Below are 19,987 nucleotides of genomic sequence, written 5' to 3'. Positions count from 1 at the left end.
CTGTGGTTAACAAGTTAATTGATGCTCTAAATTGAGGGTGAATGGAGGGGATGAAGGCTGTGAACACAGAGTATTACAGGTATATGAACTAAGACATTATCCTCTTCAGCCTGAAGGGATTAGAGATGATTTTCCAAGGGGGTGGTTTTTTAACAAAATTTGAAGGACAATAGGAATTAGCTAGTTGAAACAAGGGATGAAGAACCATGGAGTTGTAAAGAAAGTGTGTTGTGTACAGGAAACAGCAAATAATTTGGAATTGCTGGAAATTTGGGTACATGAGGAAAGATGGCCTACAGTAAGGCTGAAAAGGTAAGCAACGACTGGATTTTGAAATATCTTTTGTCCTGAACGTATTGGGTGGAGATGGAAGACCATCAAAATAATTCGAGGTAAGGCAAGGAAATGATCAGTGTTGCATTTTAGAAAGACTACTTGGTCCCCAGTGTGAAATATAAGCAGGTAGGATCACAAGTAGGGAGTCTCTTGTGCTGCCATCTTAAAATGATAAGGGACTTAATGAAAACTGGACTCAGTGAATATATTTGGGAACTCAGTGATTAAAGAGAAAAGAGCCCAAGTAGGATCTGGGATGACTTCTGGGTGGGTGCTTGTTTGAACAACTGATTACATAGTGATACTAATGCACATGTTCGGAAGTCTTTGAGTTTACTGGGAAAGGGGATTGTTTACATTTAGACATTTTTGTTTGTTGGGATTAATGGGGTATCCAGGGATACATAGTGGATAGTTATTTGTGGTAATGATGGAAAGATTTAGAATTCACCAGTAAATTAAAGTATAAGAAAAAGATTGTGACCCTGGGTTGGCAGGAGAAAATGGGCGCAGATAGAACCCTGAGAAATGCCAGTATTTAAACAGTGAATATTAAGCAGTGAATGAAACAAAATCCAACAAAGGAAACTTCAGAGGCGGTACAGTGTGAAAAAGATTTTATGTAATTTGTCAGGTAATAGGATATCGGTGACTTGAGCAAGATAGCTTTTTTGGTATTTTGGCTGAGGAAACTAGCTAGATTAATAGAAATTTAGGTTTGAATTGATATTAAGGAAACATGTTCTACTCTCTCTAGAATATAGTTGAGAAGCCTGTGCGCATGAGAGGATTGTTTACTGGGTTTTGTTTTCTAAAAAGATCTGAGGCTTGATTGCATTTAAAAGGGGAGGTAGGAAATTGAGCAGAGAGGGAGGTGCTTGATGATGGCCCAGGAAAGAACTAGAGGTAATGAATGAGATCCAAATCCAAGCTCTCCCAGTTACACCATCTCAACCATCCTGGTAAAAAGGTTTCAGATCTGTGTTTGGAGAATATGTTTTGGAAAATGGGTCATTATTTGGAAATTGCAGCCATAGAAGTTAACAGTGCAGTAAGTTTTCTAATTTTCTAAAAGCCAGTTTAACTGTAATTATGTAGCAGAAGAGCAGCAGTTGTAAAGCTGCCAACTAGTACCTTGTGTCCTAAGACAGGCAGGGAGATATATTTTTTTCCTTCTTTCTTGGCCATGGCATTTTATACCAGACTATTTTAGTTTTAGATGTTCCCCATTGTAATAGAATAAATGTGCAGATTTGGTTATGTAAATGAGTAAAGATTATATACAAAGATTTTATCATAGCAGTGTTTATAACAGCAAAAGCTGTAAATGACCCAATATTTGTCATTTGTGACTAGTTAAATTAATTATGGTGTAGACCCACAATGGAATACCATACAATCATGAAAGTGAATAAAAATAGATTTTTATGTGCAAATGTATGATTTCCAAGACGTATGATTTTTTTTTTCAAGCTTATTGACATGTAGTTGACAAATAAAAATAAGATATTTAAAGTGTACATGATGATGATTTGATATACATATACATTGTGAAAGAACTCCCCCCATCAAGTTAACACATTTATCACCTCACATATTTCCTTTTTTTTTAATTGGTAAGAATATTTAAATTTACTCTCTTAGCAAATTTCAGTTCTACAATACAGTGTTATCAACTATAGTCACTGTGTTACTTATTAGCTTCTCAGACCTTATTCATCCTTTTAAGATTTTTTAAAGTTTATTATTTTAATTTTTTATTAAGGTACAATTGACATATAACATTATATTAGTTTCAATATTTATGTATATTGCAAAATGAGCACCACAATAAATCTAATTAATATCTGTCTCCATGTGTTAGTTGTTGAGTCATGTCCAACTCTTTGCAATCGCATGGACTATAGCCCATCAGGCTCCTCTGTCCATGGAATTCTCCAGGCAAGATTACTGGAGTGGGTTGCCATTTCTTTCTACAGGGCTCTTCCCAACCCAGGGATTGAACCTGGGTCTCCTGCGTTGCAGGCAGATTCTTTACTGTGTCAGCCACCAGGGAAGCCACTATAGATAATTACAAATATTTTTTCTTATGGTGAGAACCTTTAAGATCTGTCCTCTTAGCAACTTTTGCATATGCAATGCAGTGTTGTTAACTCTGGTCACTGTGCTGTATTACTCTTTCAGTACTTATTTATCTTAAAACTGTAAGTTTGTGCCTTTTGACCCTCTTTATCCATTTTGCCCACTCCTTATCGAAATTCTGTCTTATAATTGTTTGTACTCTTTTACCAACCTTTCCCTGTTTCCCCTACTTCCCAGTCCCTGGCAACCACTATTCTATTCTCTGTTTCTAAGAGTTTAATTTTTTTTCCCCTTTTTAAGATTCCACATATAAATGGTAAGATGCAGTATTTGTGAATCTTAGTGGCTTATTTCACCTAGTATGTTGCCCTCCAGTTTCATCCATGTTGTTGCAATTGACAAGATTTCCTTTTTTTTTTTAGGTTGACTAATATTCCAGTGTGTGTGTGTGTGTGGGTGGGTGTTAATACAAAGGAAAACAATATGCAAAAAAATAAATGTTCCCTCTGTGCCTTTATTTAAAAACACACCCGATAACTTATACGTACATAGAGCATTTATGGAAGAATACACAAGAAATTGATCGTAGAAGTTACTTTTGGACAGTTAGATTCATTGAGGAACATTGTTGCATATCTTTAGGAATGGTTTAATTTTTTTTAAACCATTATATTATTAAACCACTAATATAAACATTTATTAGATTGATACAAAAGTAATTGTGGTTTTGGACCATGAATTTCAAGTCATTTTAAATAGACTTAACCACATCTTTAGTAATCAGAATAGGAACTATTACAACCAACAGATTTTTGCCCATGAGAAATAAATTTGTTTATTTCTGTAGTGTAAAAACCCATGCTTCAGGATTTGATGAACTCGTGGAAAGCATATTCTGCCTTCTACTGTTTGTGGAAGTGTTTTCCTTGCAAAAAGTTGTAGAGATGCTTGAAGAAGTGGTAGTCGGTGAGAGGTCAGTTGAATATGGTGGTTGAGGCAAAACTTCGTAGCCCAATTTGTTCAACTTTTGAAGTTTGGTTTTGCAACGTGCAGTCAGGCATTGTCATGGAGAAGAATTAGGCCTATTCTGTTGACCAGTGTGGGCTGCTGGCATTGCAGTTTTCAGTGCATCTTATCGATTTGCTGGGCATACTTCTCAGATGTAATGGTTTCACCAGAATTCAGAAAGCTCTAGTGGACTAGATGGGCAGCAGAGCACCAAACAGTAACACAGTGACCATGGCCTTTTTTGGTGCAAGTTTGGCTTTGGAAAGTGCTTGGAACTTCTTCATGATCCAGCCACTGAGCTAGTCATCACTGGTTGCCCTATAAAATCTACTTTTCATCACATGTCCTAATCCAATCAAGAAATGTTTTGTTGTTGTTGCCTAGAATAAGAGAATATGACACTTCAAAACAGCAATTTTTTTTTTTTTATTTTTAGTCAGCTCATGAGGCACCCACTTATCGAGCTTATTCATCTTTCCAGTTTGCTTCAGATGCCAAACAACCATAGAATGATTGACATTGAGTTCTTCAGTAACTTCTCCTGTAGTTTTAAGAGGATCAGCTCAATGATCCTCTCAATTGGTTGTTGTCAAATTCTGATGGCCTACCATTATGCGCCTCATCTTCAAGGCTGTCGTCTCCTTTGCAAAACTTCTTGAACTGCACACTGTACATTGGTTAGCAGTTCCTGGGCCAAATGCGTTGTTGTTGCTCCAAATTGTCTCTGCTGCTTTACAACCCACTTAGAACTCAAATTTAAAAACTGCTCAGATTTACCTTTTATCTAGCACCATTTCTAAAGTAAATATAAACAGTAGGTAATAAGTCATTAGCAAAAAACATAAGAAATGCACATTAAAATAATGTATAACATAACTCCATTTATTTAAGAATGTATCCCAGTATCAAACAGCAAAGTTCAACAGTGCAAACCATAATTACTTTTGCACCAACCTAATGAACTGTGAACTTCCAGATGTTCAAGCTGGTTTTAGAAAAGGCAGAGGAACCAGAGATCAAATTGCCCACATCTGCTGGATCATCGAAAAAGCAAGAGAATTCCAGAAAAACAACCTATTTCTGCTTTACTGACTATGTCAAAGCCTTTGACTGTGTGGACCACAATAAACTGTGGAAAATTCTGAAAGAGATGGGAATACCAGACCACTTGACCTGCCTCTTGAGAAACCTCTATGCAGGTCAGGAAGCAACAGTTAGAACCGGACACGGAACAACAGACTGGTTCCAAATAGGAAAAGGAGTATATTTTCCTTATACGAGGCTGTGTCTTGTCACCATGCTTATTTAACTTATATGCAGAGTACATTATGAGAAACGCTGAGCTGGAAGAAGCACAAGCTGGAATCAAGATTGCCAGGAGAAATACCAGTAACCTCATATATGCAGATGACACCACCCTTACGGCAGAAAGTGAAGAAGAACTAAAGAGCCTCTTGATGAAAGTGAAAAAGAGTGAAAAGATTGGCTTAAAGCTCAACATTCAGAAAACTAAGATCATGGCATCTGGTCCCCTCACTTCATGGCAAATAGATGGGGAAACAGTGGAAACAGTGGCTGACTTTATTTTGGGGGGCTCCAAAATCATGGTGATTGCAGCCATGAAATTAAAAGACGCTTACTCCTTGGAAGGAAAGTTATGACCAACGTAGAGAACATGTTAAAGAGCAGAGGCATTACTTTGTCAACAAAGGTCCGTCTAGTCAAGGCTATGGTTTTTCCAGTGGTCATGTATGGATGTGAGAGTTGGACTATAAAGAAGGCTGAGCGCCAAAGAATTGATGCTTTTGAACTGTGGTGTTGGAGAAGACTCTTGAGAATCCCTTGGACTGCAAGGAGATCCAACCAGTCCATCCTAAAGGAGATCAGTCCTGGGTGTTCATTGGAAGGACTGATGTTGAAGCTGAAATTCCAATACTTTGGCTGCCTGATGCGAAGAGCTGACTCACTTGAAAAGACCCTGATGCTGGGAAAGATTGAGGGCAGGAGGAGAAGGGGACAACAGAGGATGAGATGGTTGGAATGCATCACCAACTCAGTGGCCGTGAGTTTGGGTGAACTCCAGGAGTTGGTGATGGACAGGGAGTCCTGGCATGCTGTGGTTCATGGGATCGCAAAGAGACGGACATGACTGAGCAACTGAACTGAATACATCTATTAGAAATTCTGACTTCTGATTTGTTTACATTTTTCCCCTTGAACTTTAAAGCTCGTTGAAAGTTAACAGTTTTCCTCGAAGAAAACTATTACTTACTGTTACATATATACTTCCTACATCTTTACATATTTTTAAAGAGATTGCTAGAATGTGGGCCATTGTTTACTGTAAAGTAAAAGCATTTAGAGCCAGTACAGTGTGTAGAACAAATTCAGCTTTTAATCTTTTAATCATCATATTGCATGATTCAAAATTATTAATCTAAATAAAATAAGTCATTTTGAGACCAATTTAAGAATGTTTTTCTTTTGTCTGAGATAAATAAAAAGTAGTGTCAAGCATTTGTTAAATGATACTTGTTTTGAGGCAAAATTTATACACAGTGAATCTTAAGTATACGATTTGACAAGTTTTGACAAATCATGTACCTGTGTAATATACACCCCTAGTGAGATATAAAATAGTTTCTCATCATCAGAAGGTTCCCTCTTATTCCTTCCCAGTCACTTTTATTGTAGGTTTTGTGGGTCTTGAACTTCATTCATATAAATGGAATCATACCATCCTTACTCTTGTTACTGATGTATTTTGTTTAATGTTTTTGAGATCCATCTACATTATGTGTATCAGTAGTTTTTCCCTTTTTACTGCAGAGAAGTATTTCCCAATTAGTTTTTAATCCTCCATATTTCCATTGTATGAATATGTCACAATTTATCCACTGTCTTAGCGATGATCATCTGGGTTGTTTCTAATTTAGGGCCATACTGAATAAGGCTGCTCTGAATTTTCTTATGTAAGTCTTTTTTGTGGACATATGTTTTCATTTTTCTTAAGTGGATAACTAAAATGGAATTTCTAGTTTTCCAAAGTGATTGTACTAGAGATCTTTTTTTTGCAGTTTTAATTTTTACCAGAGTTGTACATACTTATTTTTCAGAGTCCAATATTTCTACAAGAGTGCCGAGACTAGCAGTCCCCTGCCCCTTTATCCCTTCCTCAGAGTTATCACTTTCAGTTCTTTGGGCTGATTCTTTTGGTGTTTGCCTCCGTATCTCTAAGTAACTAACTTACACTTCTTGTAATTTGTCAAGTTTTAGGCATTAGCCATGGACTGCACATTATGGGAGCTGTAGGCTTAACTTTGTTTTGCCTCTCTCCCCACATTTCTATTAGACAGTCTTCCTTGTCTCCCTCATACACCTGATATGTTTACTGTATCATCACTATGCTAATGCTGTTCTTACATACATTTCATTTTCTCCTCTATTTTGTTTCCTTATGTATTTATCTCTCATTCTGAAACTCTTCACATACTGTTTAATTTTATGCTCAATAAATTCAAACATATAAGGAAGTTCACTTTTTGGTTCTACCAGTTAACTGGACATGCTTAAACCATCTCTACCTTAGTTTCCTCATGCATAAATTAGAGAGTAACAGTACATATCTCCAAGGATGATTGTAAGAATTTATAAATACTTATAAAGATCTGAGAAAGGAGCTTGATACAGAGTATGATATACATAATATGATGATGATGATAAGATTTTTATGTAGCCATTAAAGAAAAGATCTCAATAAAAATAAATAAAGAAAGAAAAGGTCTCTGTTGTGATGTGGAACAGTTTCCAAGACTGTATTATTAAATGTTGGGTGGGGGGGAGCAGGTTGCATAATAAACTACCATTTGATTACCTACTCCACCATTCTCCCCTCTTGAATCCCCAAAGACAAAGGTGCTTACCTCACAGGCCATACTTAAGAACTGTTAGCTATTCCTTTTACCAGTGTTATCTACTCTGTACCAGGTACCATGCTAGCAGACTCCAGAGATACTGCAGTGAGCGAAGCAGACATGGCACATCCACATGTCTGGTTGGCCTTAGAAGCTCGCTTTGTATTATTTATTTCTGGGAATATACAGCTATTCACTCCAGAAGCACTGAATGCCTAGTGCTCTAGGGAATATAATGGCATATGAACAAAGGCATCCAGAAAGTAGCATACCAAATGTCAGCCGTTTGTTTTGCCTTAAGTATTATATCATGTGTTGCCTTTTACTGCTACATTATTATATATAATCAGAAGTTTGCTACAAAAGAGGACATGGTTTACTATAAACTTAATACCACTTAAAATATGACAGAAATTGACAGCAGCATACTGTATCAGAAACAAATGTGTCATTCCTAGTGTATAATAGAGCTTTAGTACCAAAAGCAACCTGATGATCATTTAGCAGTTAGATTCTGGTTCATCAGAAAGTAATAAGTCTATATGGAATAAAATGCAATTGATAACATTACTGAAAAGGTTTTGTTTAACTCAGTTATCTTTCTCCAAAATACTGACATAAAAGGATTATATGATAGATTGTGAATTAGAAGCATATTGTTCTGTCACACTTTTTTTTTCCAACAGGATTCCTGGGATGGCCAGCATATTCCAGTGCTTTTCTCCATTTTTTGTGGCTTATTAGTGGCAGTATCCTATCATCTCAGCCGACAAAGCAGTGATCCATCTGTGCTTTTGTAAGTGATCACTTATTATTGAATTAGAGAAATTTAAATAAATTGGCATTTCTTTCAAATTTAACTTCCAAGATCTGTTTTTCCACTGCTTTGTCAAAGTGTGCTGTTGACTTAGCTATATTTGGTTTCAAAATATATTAACTTTGGGTCATTGTAATCACCCTGGCTTAGAGTATTTGTTAGCTTTTAGTTTTTTGTCTTCTAAGATGTAATACTGTATTTTCATTAAAATATTCTTATTGTATGCTTATTTATGGCATCTTAAACTTTGTCATTTGTTAATTAGTAAATATGGTCTTCCCTGGTGGCTCAGACAGTAAAGAATCCACCTGCAATGTGGGAGACTTGGGTTCAGTCCCTGGGTTGGGAAGATCCCCTGGAGGAGGGCATGGCAACCCACTCCCGTATTCTTGCCTGAAGAATCCCCATGGACAGAGGAGTCTGGCAGGGGTAGTCCATGGGATCTCAGAGTCAAACATGATGACTGAGTGACTAAGCATGCATACACACACACGATGAGTAGATATATTTGGATTACTTCGTTTTCTATTATACCATAAAGTTTGTTTGTCATTTGAAGTACTAGTTTATAGATTATGATTTTCTCTCTCTCTTTTTACCATAAAGTTCTTTGGTGCAATCCAAGATTTTTCCAAAAACAGAAGAGAAAAATCCAGAAGACCCTTTGTCTGAAGTAAAAGATCCACTGCCTGAAAAACTTAGAAATTCTGTTGTAAGTTTTAACTTTTTAAGATCACCTCAAATAATTAAATTTTATACAGTTCATCATGTTGTATAATGAACATTTTAGGGGGTAACACAATTTTAGTAACTGGGAAAAATACATGTATATTGTTATTGTACATGGTTGGTGGTTTTTATTTCAGATTTTCACATGTAAGAAATGCTCATTCCTCAAAGTTTGTTTTGATGTAGAACAGTATGCTAAATAATTCATTTTAGATAAGGTGAAAATTATTTCATTGTTTACAGAATTCTTAAGCCTGTTGAATTTAAACTAGGATTTGAAAGGTGAATAATAGCATAAATTAGACATATCTTCTTGTTATTCTTATTGATGATAACTTTGTACTTATGAGTCATCTGCTGGTCTTTCAATGGGGTTTAGTTCTCAAAGGCAGTCTGAAAAGTGTTTGTGTATGTGTGTTTATTTTCTAGGTTGAAGGAGAGAACAGTAACCTATGCTAATTTCATATACTTAAGCAGATATGGTCATTTAAAACTTTGTAATGTTAGCTGCCTTCTTTTAATAATTTAAAAAATGAGTTCTATACATTTATATCTGCTTTATGCAACTAAACATAAAAACATTTTTTTCCTAAGTTACTTTACATATTTCCATTTATGAAAGACTGAATTTATATAGGTCTTGAATTAGATTATATTTACCTTCACTGAACTTGAACTGTTCACATAGTCTAAAAAATAGAAAACTTTAGAAACTGCCTCAAGATATAATTTAAGCAGTTTATCCTAACTTTAGTTTTCATGTTAGCAAAGGACATTTGTTAAATATAGTAGGATATTTCTGAATCTAGCTTAAAAGCATAAATCTGTGGTGAGGATGACCACAGGATGACCATGTGGTGAGATATCAAGAGGTTTTTGGTTTTTACTGTAACTCCCAAAAGAATCAAAATTCAGTAAGTAAAATAGGACATGTACATTCAATTTCAACATTTCAGAAAGCCAATGAAAATATAACTGTTATCCAAAAGGATATACCCTATAGAAGAACTTAAGGATCTCGTTTCTTTTTCCCATGTAAAACTTAAGACCAATGAGGGGAAAATCTTCCTTCTAAAAGACTTTGCTATGATATATTTACTGTGTGTGGAACTAGTTAAGCTTGTTTAATTTCCTTAAATAGTCCTTGGTGCAGCATCGAACCAATTTAGGAGGTAAATAAAACTGTAGTTAATTATTATGTGTAAGAAATACCTGGAAGTGCTACAGAGTAGGATCAATGAAAATTTATTTCTTAAACTTGGCCACTTGGGAGGAAAGATTTTGTGTAAATTTTTGTGTAATGCTTGGTAAATTGCTTTGTTTCCCAGAGTGAGCGTTTACAGTCTGACCTGGTAGTGTGCATTGTAATCGGCGTGCTGTACTTTGCTATTCATGTAAGCACAGTGTTCACAGTACTGCAGGTGAGGAATCATTTTGTTCTTTTCACTGGGGGAAGATAGCTTTGTTTGGATTCACTTCTGATTTGATCATAATGCTAAAATACGTGACTTTTTGTTTGGTTTTAACAACAAATTCTTATTTTTCTCCTGGTTTCTCACGGGTCATGGCTCTGAGAGGGGCTTAGATGGTGCCAGCTCCGTGTGTTACGTGCAGCTGTAGTCATCTGAGGTTGTGAGTACCCTCACTTCCTTGCTGGCTGTTGGCCAGAGAGCTTAGTTCCTCTCCGTGTGGTCCTCACCATGGGCTGCCGAAGCATCCTCACTAGCTTCTTTGCCCCAAAGCTGGTGATCCCAGAGAGAAGGCCCGAGACCGATGTCCCGATCTTTTATAACTGCTGTGGATGTGGCGTACCACCATGTCTTCCATATCCATAGGTCACCCTGGACAAGCTACTACACCATGGGAGGGGAATACAGGCAGGCATAAACATCAGGAAGGGAGGATCGTGGGAACTGTTCTGGACTGACTTCTACAGTATGCCTGCTTTCCTCCATGACTGACATCCTTCTAAACTCCCCAAAGTCTCGTTCTGTTACAGCTGGAAGTCCAGAACATCGTCCTGTAAATCAGGCCCGGGTGTGGGTGATACTCCCCAGACGGTGGTCCTGCAGGCCCTGTGGTCGCCCTTCTCAGTGCTCCTCATTCTCTAGTGCAGACCCGCGTTTCTGCATATCGTCAGTTTTATTATTGTGCCCCTTCACACAGTTTTCTTCATGTTTTTGTGCTTAGGGTACATTGTATCTGTGGTCTAGTTTTCATCAGCTTTAGACAATTTTGGTCATTATTACTTTAAATGTTTTTTCCCTTTTTCTTCTGCTGTCCCTCCACCCACTCCCACTCGTGGACTCCAGCTACATAATCTTTGGCCTCTTAAATTGGTCCCACAGTTCACTTTTTTTAAATTTTAAATTCTGTTTTTTCCTCTGCATGTTTAATTTTGAATACTTTCTATTGCTTTGTTAAGTTCACTAATCTTTTCTTCTGTAATGTTTAATATGCAGTTAATGCCATCCAGTGTATTTTTTAATCTCAGAATTAACAAGTTTCATCTTTCAAAGTTGGTTTCAGGTCTTTTTCATATCTCTCATGCCTCTGTTTACTTTTTTGAACTTGTGTAATTCCCTTCTACCTCTCTTAATGTCCTTGTCTCATAATCCTAACTTCTGTGTTACTTATGGGTTAGTTTTGATTAACTGGTTTTTTTCCCCCCATGAATCATAGTTTCCTGAGTCCTTGCGTGCATGGTCACTTTTGATTGGATGTCAAGCATTATGTTTTGCCTTGTGGGTACCGGATGTTTTTTCATTTCTAGAAATAGTCTTGAACTTTGTTTTTGGCCCTAAGTTCCTTGTAAACAGTTTGATCCTCTCAAATCTAACTTTTAAGATTGCTTAATTGGGACAGGGCTATTCAGTCTAGGGCTAATATTCCGCCTGCCTTTGGAGGCAACACCCTTTGGAGTACTCTGCCCAGTGCCCTGGGAGTGTTGAGTTTTTCCATTCTGGCTTATGAGAACAGGCATAATAGTGCCTGCCATGTGAGTTTGGCGTGGTTCTTTCTCTGGCCACACATGGTCTATTCCCACACTTATGTGGCTGATTCCCCTGAATACTCGAGCTAGACCCTCTGCAGATCTTCCTCCATGCAGTTTTCTGTTTAGAAAACTTTACTCTGATGAACTCCAGCTGCCTTGCTCTCCCCAGCCTCTAAGTTCCATCTCCTCCACTCAGGAGGTTCCAGGCTTACATGGGTTCCCCTTTTATGTCTAATACATTGCAAAACATTGGTTCATGTATTTTATTATATCATGTTTCATGCAGAATAAAGTCTCTATTATTCCATTTACCTAGAAACAAAGTTTGTATTATTTAATTTTAACATTTTTGCTTGTTCTTTTCCAATTTGTACCGTTAACTTCCGAGAACCTTGCAAACTGAGTGAGGTCCTGTGAGTCTTCAGGGGTCAGATGCAGGCTTTAGTTTCTAAAAAATTAATTTGAATATTTGAAGTGATGGTACTTTGTTTTTTTGTAAATTTAGTCATACATAAGAACTTTCTTCCAAACTATGTAAAGACACAACAAAAGAATACTATTTTAAGTTTGGGTCTGCTCTTCAGATTTACAGTTTTATTTAGCTCATATCTTTTATCTCTTAGTAAAAATTTAATACATTGCTGTGCTAGTCACGTAGAACATTCCTAGAGTAGGAAGCAGTACACCTCAGGCCATACTCTAGTTACATTGGCAGTGTGAGATACCAAAGTAGTTAACACATTTTAAAATATCTGTATTACTTGACCAGCCACTAACTTTTATAGCTGTTTTAATCAGAAAATTACATAATATGGAAATCTTAACTGTAGACAAATGTTTAGTTCTCAGATGCTGTAAGTGACTAAAATTGAACTGACAGATTAGAAGTTCTCCTTTGAGTCATTTGCAAAATCACTTGTAATTTTTTCACCTTTATCCTTGTCTTAGCCTGCGCTCAAGTATGTGTTGTACGCCCTGGTCGGCTTCGTGGGTTTTGTAACCCATTACGTACTGCCTCAAGTTAGGAAGCAGCTGCCGTGGCACTGCTTCTCGCACCCTCTGCTCAAGACGCTGGAGTATAATCAATATGAAGTTCGAAGTAAGTGGTTCGTTAACACTTTTCCTTTCAATACCATGGATTTTTTTCTTTTACTTAGTGGACAGGCGGACAGTTAAATAAGTTCCATCAGGTAAAACTTTGGTTTGTGTTTCTCAGCTCTTTGTCAGACCTTTTGCAAGATGCTTTCATTTCATTTGAAGTGTAATTGTCAGTGCCACAGGGTAAATCTTGCTCTTTCCTCCTCTAAATTGTCCATCACAGACCTCTCATTGATTAATCCTTCAGGATACGCCTGTGACTTCTCTTTCCAGCCCCACGTTTACCCTCAGTTCTTCCTTGCCATTTGCAGGCAACTCAATCCCCTGTAAGACTTCCATTTGACATATTTTTAACTCAGAGCATAAAAGGAATAGGTTTCTGTTTTCACCAATGACATTGTGTCCTACCAGAGAGGGTTATAAAAGAGTTGATCAAGAGAAAAGAGGTGGAAAGTACTTGTTATTGCTGTTTCTCATTCAGATAATTTAGGATAAAATGTAAAATGACTAAAAAGAAGTAGAAGGCCAGACCATTCGGCAAGCGTTTTACTTGTTATAAATCTTTACTTTTCCATTATAAGTTATCAGTCTGGTTCATTGGCTCCATAATCTATAATGGCCTCTAATGTACTATACTTCCTCATTTTAGAGAAAAAATAAAAGAACATTTGTGTCATCATTTTTATATGCCATTGATTAAATAAGCCAATGTTTAATAAATTAATATGGAGAGTGAATTTCTCAATTGTTTGGCGATAAGTTAAACTTCTGTAAAGAACTCTAAAGTGTGTGAAAGATTTCCATACCAAACTTGACTTTGCAATCTCAAAGCAAATTTCCTGGGCTTTTTAGTGGAATTGCTTAAGTCGTCATGGTACTGTGATCTTGATCACTATTTTGATCCTGGAGAGATAATTAAACAGACACTAATGTGTAGATTGCAATAAAGTGACATAAAACTAAAAGAGTCTGTACTGGTCCATTCTTACTCTAAGGAAAATAACTCATAGTGGTGTAAATATTTTTATGGTTAATTATTAATTGCTTTCATATATAAATGTTAACAAGTACATCTGGTTTGTTTTAAAAAACAGTTTTCATTAAAATTAATCATTGATCTTATAGTTTATTTTCATCTTGACATTTAGTCTAAATTTTTTTAAATTTTGAGAAAAACGTTTTTCACTTACTAAGAGTGTTAGGCATTAGCAAAGTTGATTTTAACAGGTATAAAAAACATATCCATTAGAAAACTTCTTAGAGGTGGTTGACATTATTTTCAGATAACTGGAGAACCTTATTTTAAATCCTTCAGTGTATCCTGGACACTTTCCCCAATGACATTAAATGGTCAAGTGTTGGGAAAATGTCACAATGAAAATGACACTTAGGAAGTGTATGAATCCAAAACATACCATACTTTTAAAGCTGTTCTGAGGTTTATATATTAAAGGTGTGTGTGTAAATGTAAGGATTTTTAAAACAGTTTAATAGATCATTTATTTCTTTTGGATGAAATGGGCAGTTTAATTATCTGAAGTAACCTTTTCTCCAAATGTTATAAGTGTAAATAAGAAAAAGTGAGGGTTAAAAACTGAGGTTTCAAGAAGTAAAGCTTAAAATGAAATTCATCTCATCTAAATTTAACATCCAAGTTGGAAAATTGAATATGGTTCAGAATTGACAAATGATTGGTATACTGGATTTTTTACATTATTTATAGTAGAGCTGAATTTGAGTGGGAAGATTTTCCTTTCTTGTGACATTGCCAGACTGTTTTATGCATTAAAATGTGTTTATACGTGGTCTTTTTAACTTAATATTGCCTTGTTAGATGCAGCTACTGTGATGTGGTTTGAGAAACTTCATGTGTGGCTTCTTTTTGTGGAGAAGAATATCATCTATCCTTTGATTGTTCTCAATGAACTTAGTAGCAGTGCAGAGACAATTGCGAGTCCAAAAAAACTGGATACAGAGTAAGTATGATATTCCTCTTATCTAAGTTTGACTGTTGAGGACTGTCATAGCACTCTCTTAGGTTATTGATCAAATATCAAGTAATCATTGAATGTCTCTTTGGTGCAAAGTACTGTTTGAAAAATTGAGGTGAAATTCAGTCTTTGAGTTCGCTTTTCTGAACATCTGTTTCTTCTCTTGGCATATTACTACTCCAGACATCTTAATTGTCAATCTATATTTTATGAGATGATATTTGTTAATTAAGGTTAATTTTATTATTAGATTGTAAGTTTTGGAGATGATTATTTTTGTGTACTATGTGCATCAGACCATTTAGGTGATCACTTGCCTATACAGTCATCCTGTAGGCCTACTAGGTACATGTTGTTGGGTAAGCATTAATATGATTTTTTTCCAGCATTGTTTCATATTCATTTTTATTGGGCTATAGTTGCTTTACAATGTTTTATTAGTTTCTTGCTGTACAGCAAAATGAATCAGTCAAAAATATACATATATCCCCTCTATTTTAGATTTCCTTCCTATTTAGGTCACAACAGAGCTTTGAGTATCAGAGTTCCTTGTGCTGCATACTATGTCCTTATTAATTTCCTATTTTATACATAGCATATATTTGTCATTATTAATATGCTTTTATGTGCTAAATGCTATTAATGTTAAAGCAAGAGAAATACAGAGAACCTGGAGAACCAAATGTCAGAATTGCAATATTGTTACTTTGTGTGTGTGTGTGTGTATTTTTTTTGTTACTTACTTTTTATGCTTATTTTTATGCTTTATTTTTATGCTTATATAAAAGATCAGAATCATGACACACATTATTAAAAAGGAATGTTTGAAGTTTAAATTTGATATAATATTCTAAGCTTAGTAAATGAAATGATAATTTTTCTGAAGTTCATAATTATCAATAAAGTTTTCAGTTATTAGTTGATTAACATTCTTTCTTATATTGTAGATTAGGTGCTTTAATGATCACCATTGCTGGTCTGAAGTTGCTGCGATCCTCTTTTAGCAGTCCTACGTATCAGTATGTCACAGTCATCTTTACTGTGCTCTTTTTCAAAATCGACTATGAAGCTTTTTCGGAGACCATGCTCTTGGATCTCTTCTTCATGTCTATACTCTTCAACAAGGTAATATCTGAAGAAAACATTGCTGTCTGTAAAAAAGTGTCTGCCTAAGTGGTATGCCATTTAGTGAGGATTATACTTGCATTTCATTTGCTTCATTATCTTTTAAGTAATATCTTTCTTCAGTCAACCAGTTATTTAGGATTAGAATCCCTAAACAGTAGCAGTCAACTGTGATCCATAAGAAGATACATTTCTTGCTGTAGGTAGGAAGGTAAGATTAAATATTATATGGAAAAATTAAAGGAACTCTATTAGGTATATATATTTGAATACATGGAGTCTTCCTAAAGGGGGTGTGATTTTGAAGTTTAGAAATAGACATGGTAATAATTGAACTGAACTGTGGGCAGCTGGAGAGATAGAGGGAGGAAGTAACCTGGTGCTGAGTGGAGACTGTACAGACAGAGGGCAGTGAACCCACGTGGGAACAGTCAGACCCTAGTTTATTTGCAGAATACTATGAAGTTTACAAAATGCTTCCAAGATTTGTTTTCCACCCATAAGATAGGTGCTTTCAGTTCTTCTACAGATGAGATGGTAAAGCCTGCATCTTCTGCCTCCAGGAATCTTATTGCTAAACCACACTGCCTTTCTGAATGACTTCAGTTATACAGATTATTTGAAATTAAATAGAGTTTAGATCTCATTTTACCACTGACCACATACAAAGGACTTTGACATATATTATCCCATTTGATAGGTAACAGAGAGCTGAAGCGTATGAGCAGCTACAAAACACAATGAAAGCCCAGTTTTAGAAAAGTTAGCCTGGTCAGCCACATTTGGGATGAATTGGGGAAGAGAGAACCTAAAGGTATGAAGAACAGCTTAAGAGATTGTGACAGTAATTTAGATTTGATAGAGATCTGGCCTAGCATGGGGACAGTACAAATGAAAACCATTAATTGAACAAGGTTTTAGTAGTAGTCAGTTTCTAAATATTGTACCTATATATCCTGCTAAATAGCTTCTAAAATATTGCAGTATTATATTTGCTCAATTACTAATTTGTATACATTTGTATCATTTATTTCCTCCTCTAGTTTACATGTTTAACCAGAGAAAAGCCAGAAAGTTAGTGACGGAATTGTTTAAATAAAAAAAGCATGTGACTTCTCACGAACTTAATATTTAGATTGGAAATTGTATTGAATCTTCTTATACTGGTTGGAAAAAAGTGAAAGTTGCAGTAAAATATAAACTAAACAGTCCTTGAAATAGTCACTACACTTAACTCAAATTAGTTTGAATTTCCTTAATACTTTCATTTGTGAGGCAGATTATTTTTGAGAGCATAGCACATTCCAGAACTATTCTAGGTGCTTAGGCTATGTTAGTTAACAAAACAGAAAGTGTAAGGAGTTTGCGTTTTATATAGCTACTTCATAGAACTTAACAGTCATATTAAGCAAGTGATATTCAATATTTGAGATACCATTGTAAGATATACCATCAATATTCAAGAAAAATATTACTCTGAATATTTCAAGAAAAAAATTACTCTGAATATGAAAATGGTTTCACCAGCCACTTTCCATGTCATTTTTCTTAGTCAAATTTGAGTCCAGTCTGTATTTAGAGATGGAGGAGTGTTCTGAGTCACTGTTTTTAAGCAGTTGTAATGGCTTCTGATAGTCTTCCTGTCATCCCGATCTCATTAGTGCCGAGGATTGTCAGCACAATTTTGAGTCATAGCCAAGAATGCAGGGGTTCATCTGCATTTTCTGATTGGTTGAGATTGTGATTTCTTTTTTAACTTAGAAATTAAACAAGTTCATTTGTAAATCAGCTAAATAATTTAAATTTGAGGTGTTTGGTGCCTGAATCACGGCATTTAGTCAGTCAGAACCTCTTGCTTTTGAGATTCTGTGATCTGTTCTAATAATGGGGTCTTGTGTTGCCTAGAGTGCAGAGGCAACCTTAGGCAAACACAATAGTTCTGTTTCAGTGTTGAAGACATATTAAACAGCAAAACAGATCCTAATTTAAATAAGATGGAAATGTACATTATGTTTCCATTGGCAGTAACAGTTCTGATTATGAACAGATGCCTAACACACACTAATACAATTCTTAGACAAATAGGCAGTGACAACTGTATTACAACTTATCCCCTTCCTGGCTGCTTTCAGATTCCTGTTGACATTGCCTTTAAAACATGCTCAGTTCCCAAAGCACTAAAATTTGAGGGAAATATATTAGAATAAAAATATATATTTATTGCTTAAGTTTTACAGACATCTATATTTCCTACCTTTTTTTTTTTGTTGTTTGTAGTTGTAATATAACCGGTAGAGAGTATAGAATTAAAAAAAAAAAACCAAAACACAAATCCATAAGTCAGTTAACTGTCTTTACTTAAAAACATGTGTAGTGTTTTGGCAGGGTTATTTCTTTTATTTCAATGCTGTTTCCTTGTTAGGAAGAAAATTGTTTTAGAAGTTTTTCAAATTTTCCATTTTAAGTCTGATGATAAGCTTTTTACTGATTGTTTTTTCCTCCCACAGCTTTGGGAACTCCTTTATAAGTTGCAGTTTGTGTACACTTACATTGCCCCGTGGCAGATCACGTGGGGTTCTGCTTTCCATGCTTTCGCTCAGCCTTTTGCAGTGCCCCGTATCCTTCTAGTAAAAATTTTATAAGAAAGGCCAGTCATATCCTTGCTGAGAAAGTTGGTTTGTAGGCATAACTTTTCCCAAGCATAGAATATAGGATGCATGCATGCATGCTAAGTCACTTCAGTCATGTCTGACTCTTTGCGACTCTACGGACTGTAGCCCACCATGCTCCTCCGTCCAACGGATTCTCCAGGCAAGAACCCTGGAGTGGGTTGCCATGCCCTCGTCCAGGGATCTTCCCTACCCAAGGATCAAATCCATGTCTCTTACTTCTCCTGCATTAACAGGCAGATTCTTTACCACTAGAGCCACCTGGGAAACCCAGAGTATACGTTACTGTGTGATAAATTATCAGAAACTCATAGTCCTTTGAACCCACACCTGTACCTATTTTGATTGTTTAATTTGTATTAACATCTGTGGTCCACAGATCATCTGAGCATGAGGACAGTATTAAAGTTTTATAATTAAGTGATGCTGATTAAAATGTTTATGTTAATATATGTGAGTATTAAAGTCTACAAATTTTCAATACATATAAAATGTGCTTAAAAATACATATAAATGAATGAGGGTTCAAAATGTTTTCCATAATGATATGATTATAATTAAACTTTAATGTTCAAAATTTTCTGTTCTCATCTTAAATGTACATTCTAAGTAAGTATAAATGTTAGTGACCATGTAGATGTTGATATGCACACTTTCTGTATCTTTAAATTTTAGTTTTTATCATCTGGAAGTTTAAAACTGAGCATGGTTTGGGTATATCTACCCGAGTGGTATATGGAATTTTACCAAACACACGTTAGCAAATATTTATTTGGCTCCCTTCACAACATCATGTTGGGCTGTACATTCCTGGCTGTGTCTTTTTACTTCTACCCCTCATACTGCCCAGGGACACTTTCTTCTGTGTTCCTCTGATGAACCTCATTTTTCTAACTGCTTTAACTGCGGTGTGTTTATGAGAGGTGTGAATGTGTGCATGTGTGTGTGTGTAATAACCAGATAAATGTTAAGATCCTTAACCAGTTTTCCCATAGATTCAGCCATGTTGTTTGTTCAGGCTGCCGTGTCAGCCTTCTTTTCTACTCCACTGAACCCCTTTTTGGGAAGTGCAATATTCATCACGTCATATGTTCGGCCTGTGAAATTCTGGGAGAGAGACTATAAGTGAGTAAAGACAAATCTTTGAAAGCCAATTTTTATCTTTTTTCTTTCCTAGGAAAAACTATTGACAGCATTATTGTAAATTTTTCTTGGTTAATCAG

General features: G+C 35.8%; 1 protein-coding gene across 5 annotated transcripts in view; it reads left to right on the top strand.

The window, feature by feature from the left end:
• PCNX1 (pecanex 1) overlaps window positions 1–19,987 on the top strand; it is a 177,738-nt gene that overhangs the window by 109,019 nt on the left and 48,732 nt on the right. For all 5 annotated transcript variants that reach the window (XM_043921044.1, XM_043921048.1, XM_043921045.1 and 2 more), the window contains 8 exons: window positions 8,027–8,136; window positions 8,764–8,869; window positions 10,215–10,307; window positions 12,830–12,980; window positions 14,814–14,955; window positions 15,918–16,095; window positions 18,603–18,711; window positions 19,760–19,889. In XM_043921044.1, the coding sequence (XP_043776979.1) occupies window positions 8,027–8,136; window positions 8,764–8,869; window positions 10,215–10,307; window positions 12,830–12,980; window positions 14,814–14,955; window positions 15,918–16,095; window positions 18,603–18,711; window positions 19,760–19,889 (1,019 nt within the window). The remainder of the gene's footprint in view (window positions 1–8,026; window positions 8,137–8,763; window positions 8,870–10,214; window positions 10,308–12,829; window positions 12,981–14,813; window positions 14,956–15,917; window positions 16,096–18,602; window positions 18,712–19,759; window positions 19,890–19,987) is intronic.

This window comes from Cervus elaphus, chromosome 12, assembly GCF_910594005.1.
Source record: "Cervus elaphus chromosome 12, mCerEla1.1, whole genome shotgun sequence".
NCBI lineage: Eukaryota > Metazoa > Chordata > Mammalia > Artiodactyla > Cervidae > Cervus > Cervus elaphus.
Note: the sequence above shows the minus strand (reverse complement) of the source record. Positions and strands in the feature narration are given on the sequence as shown.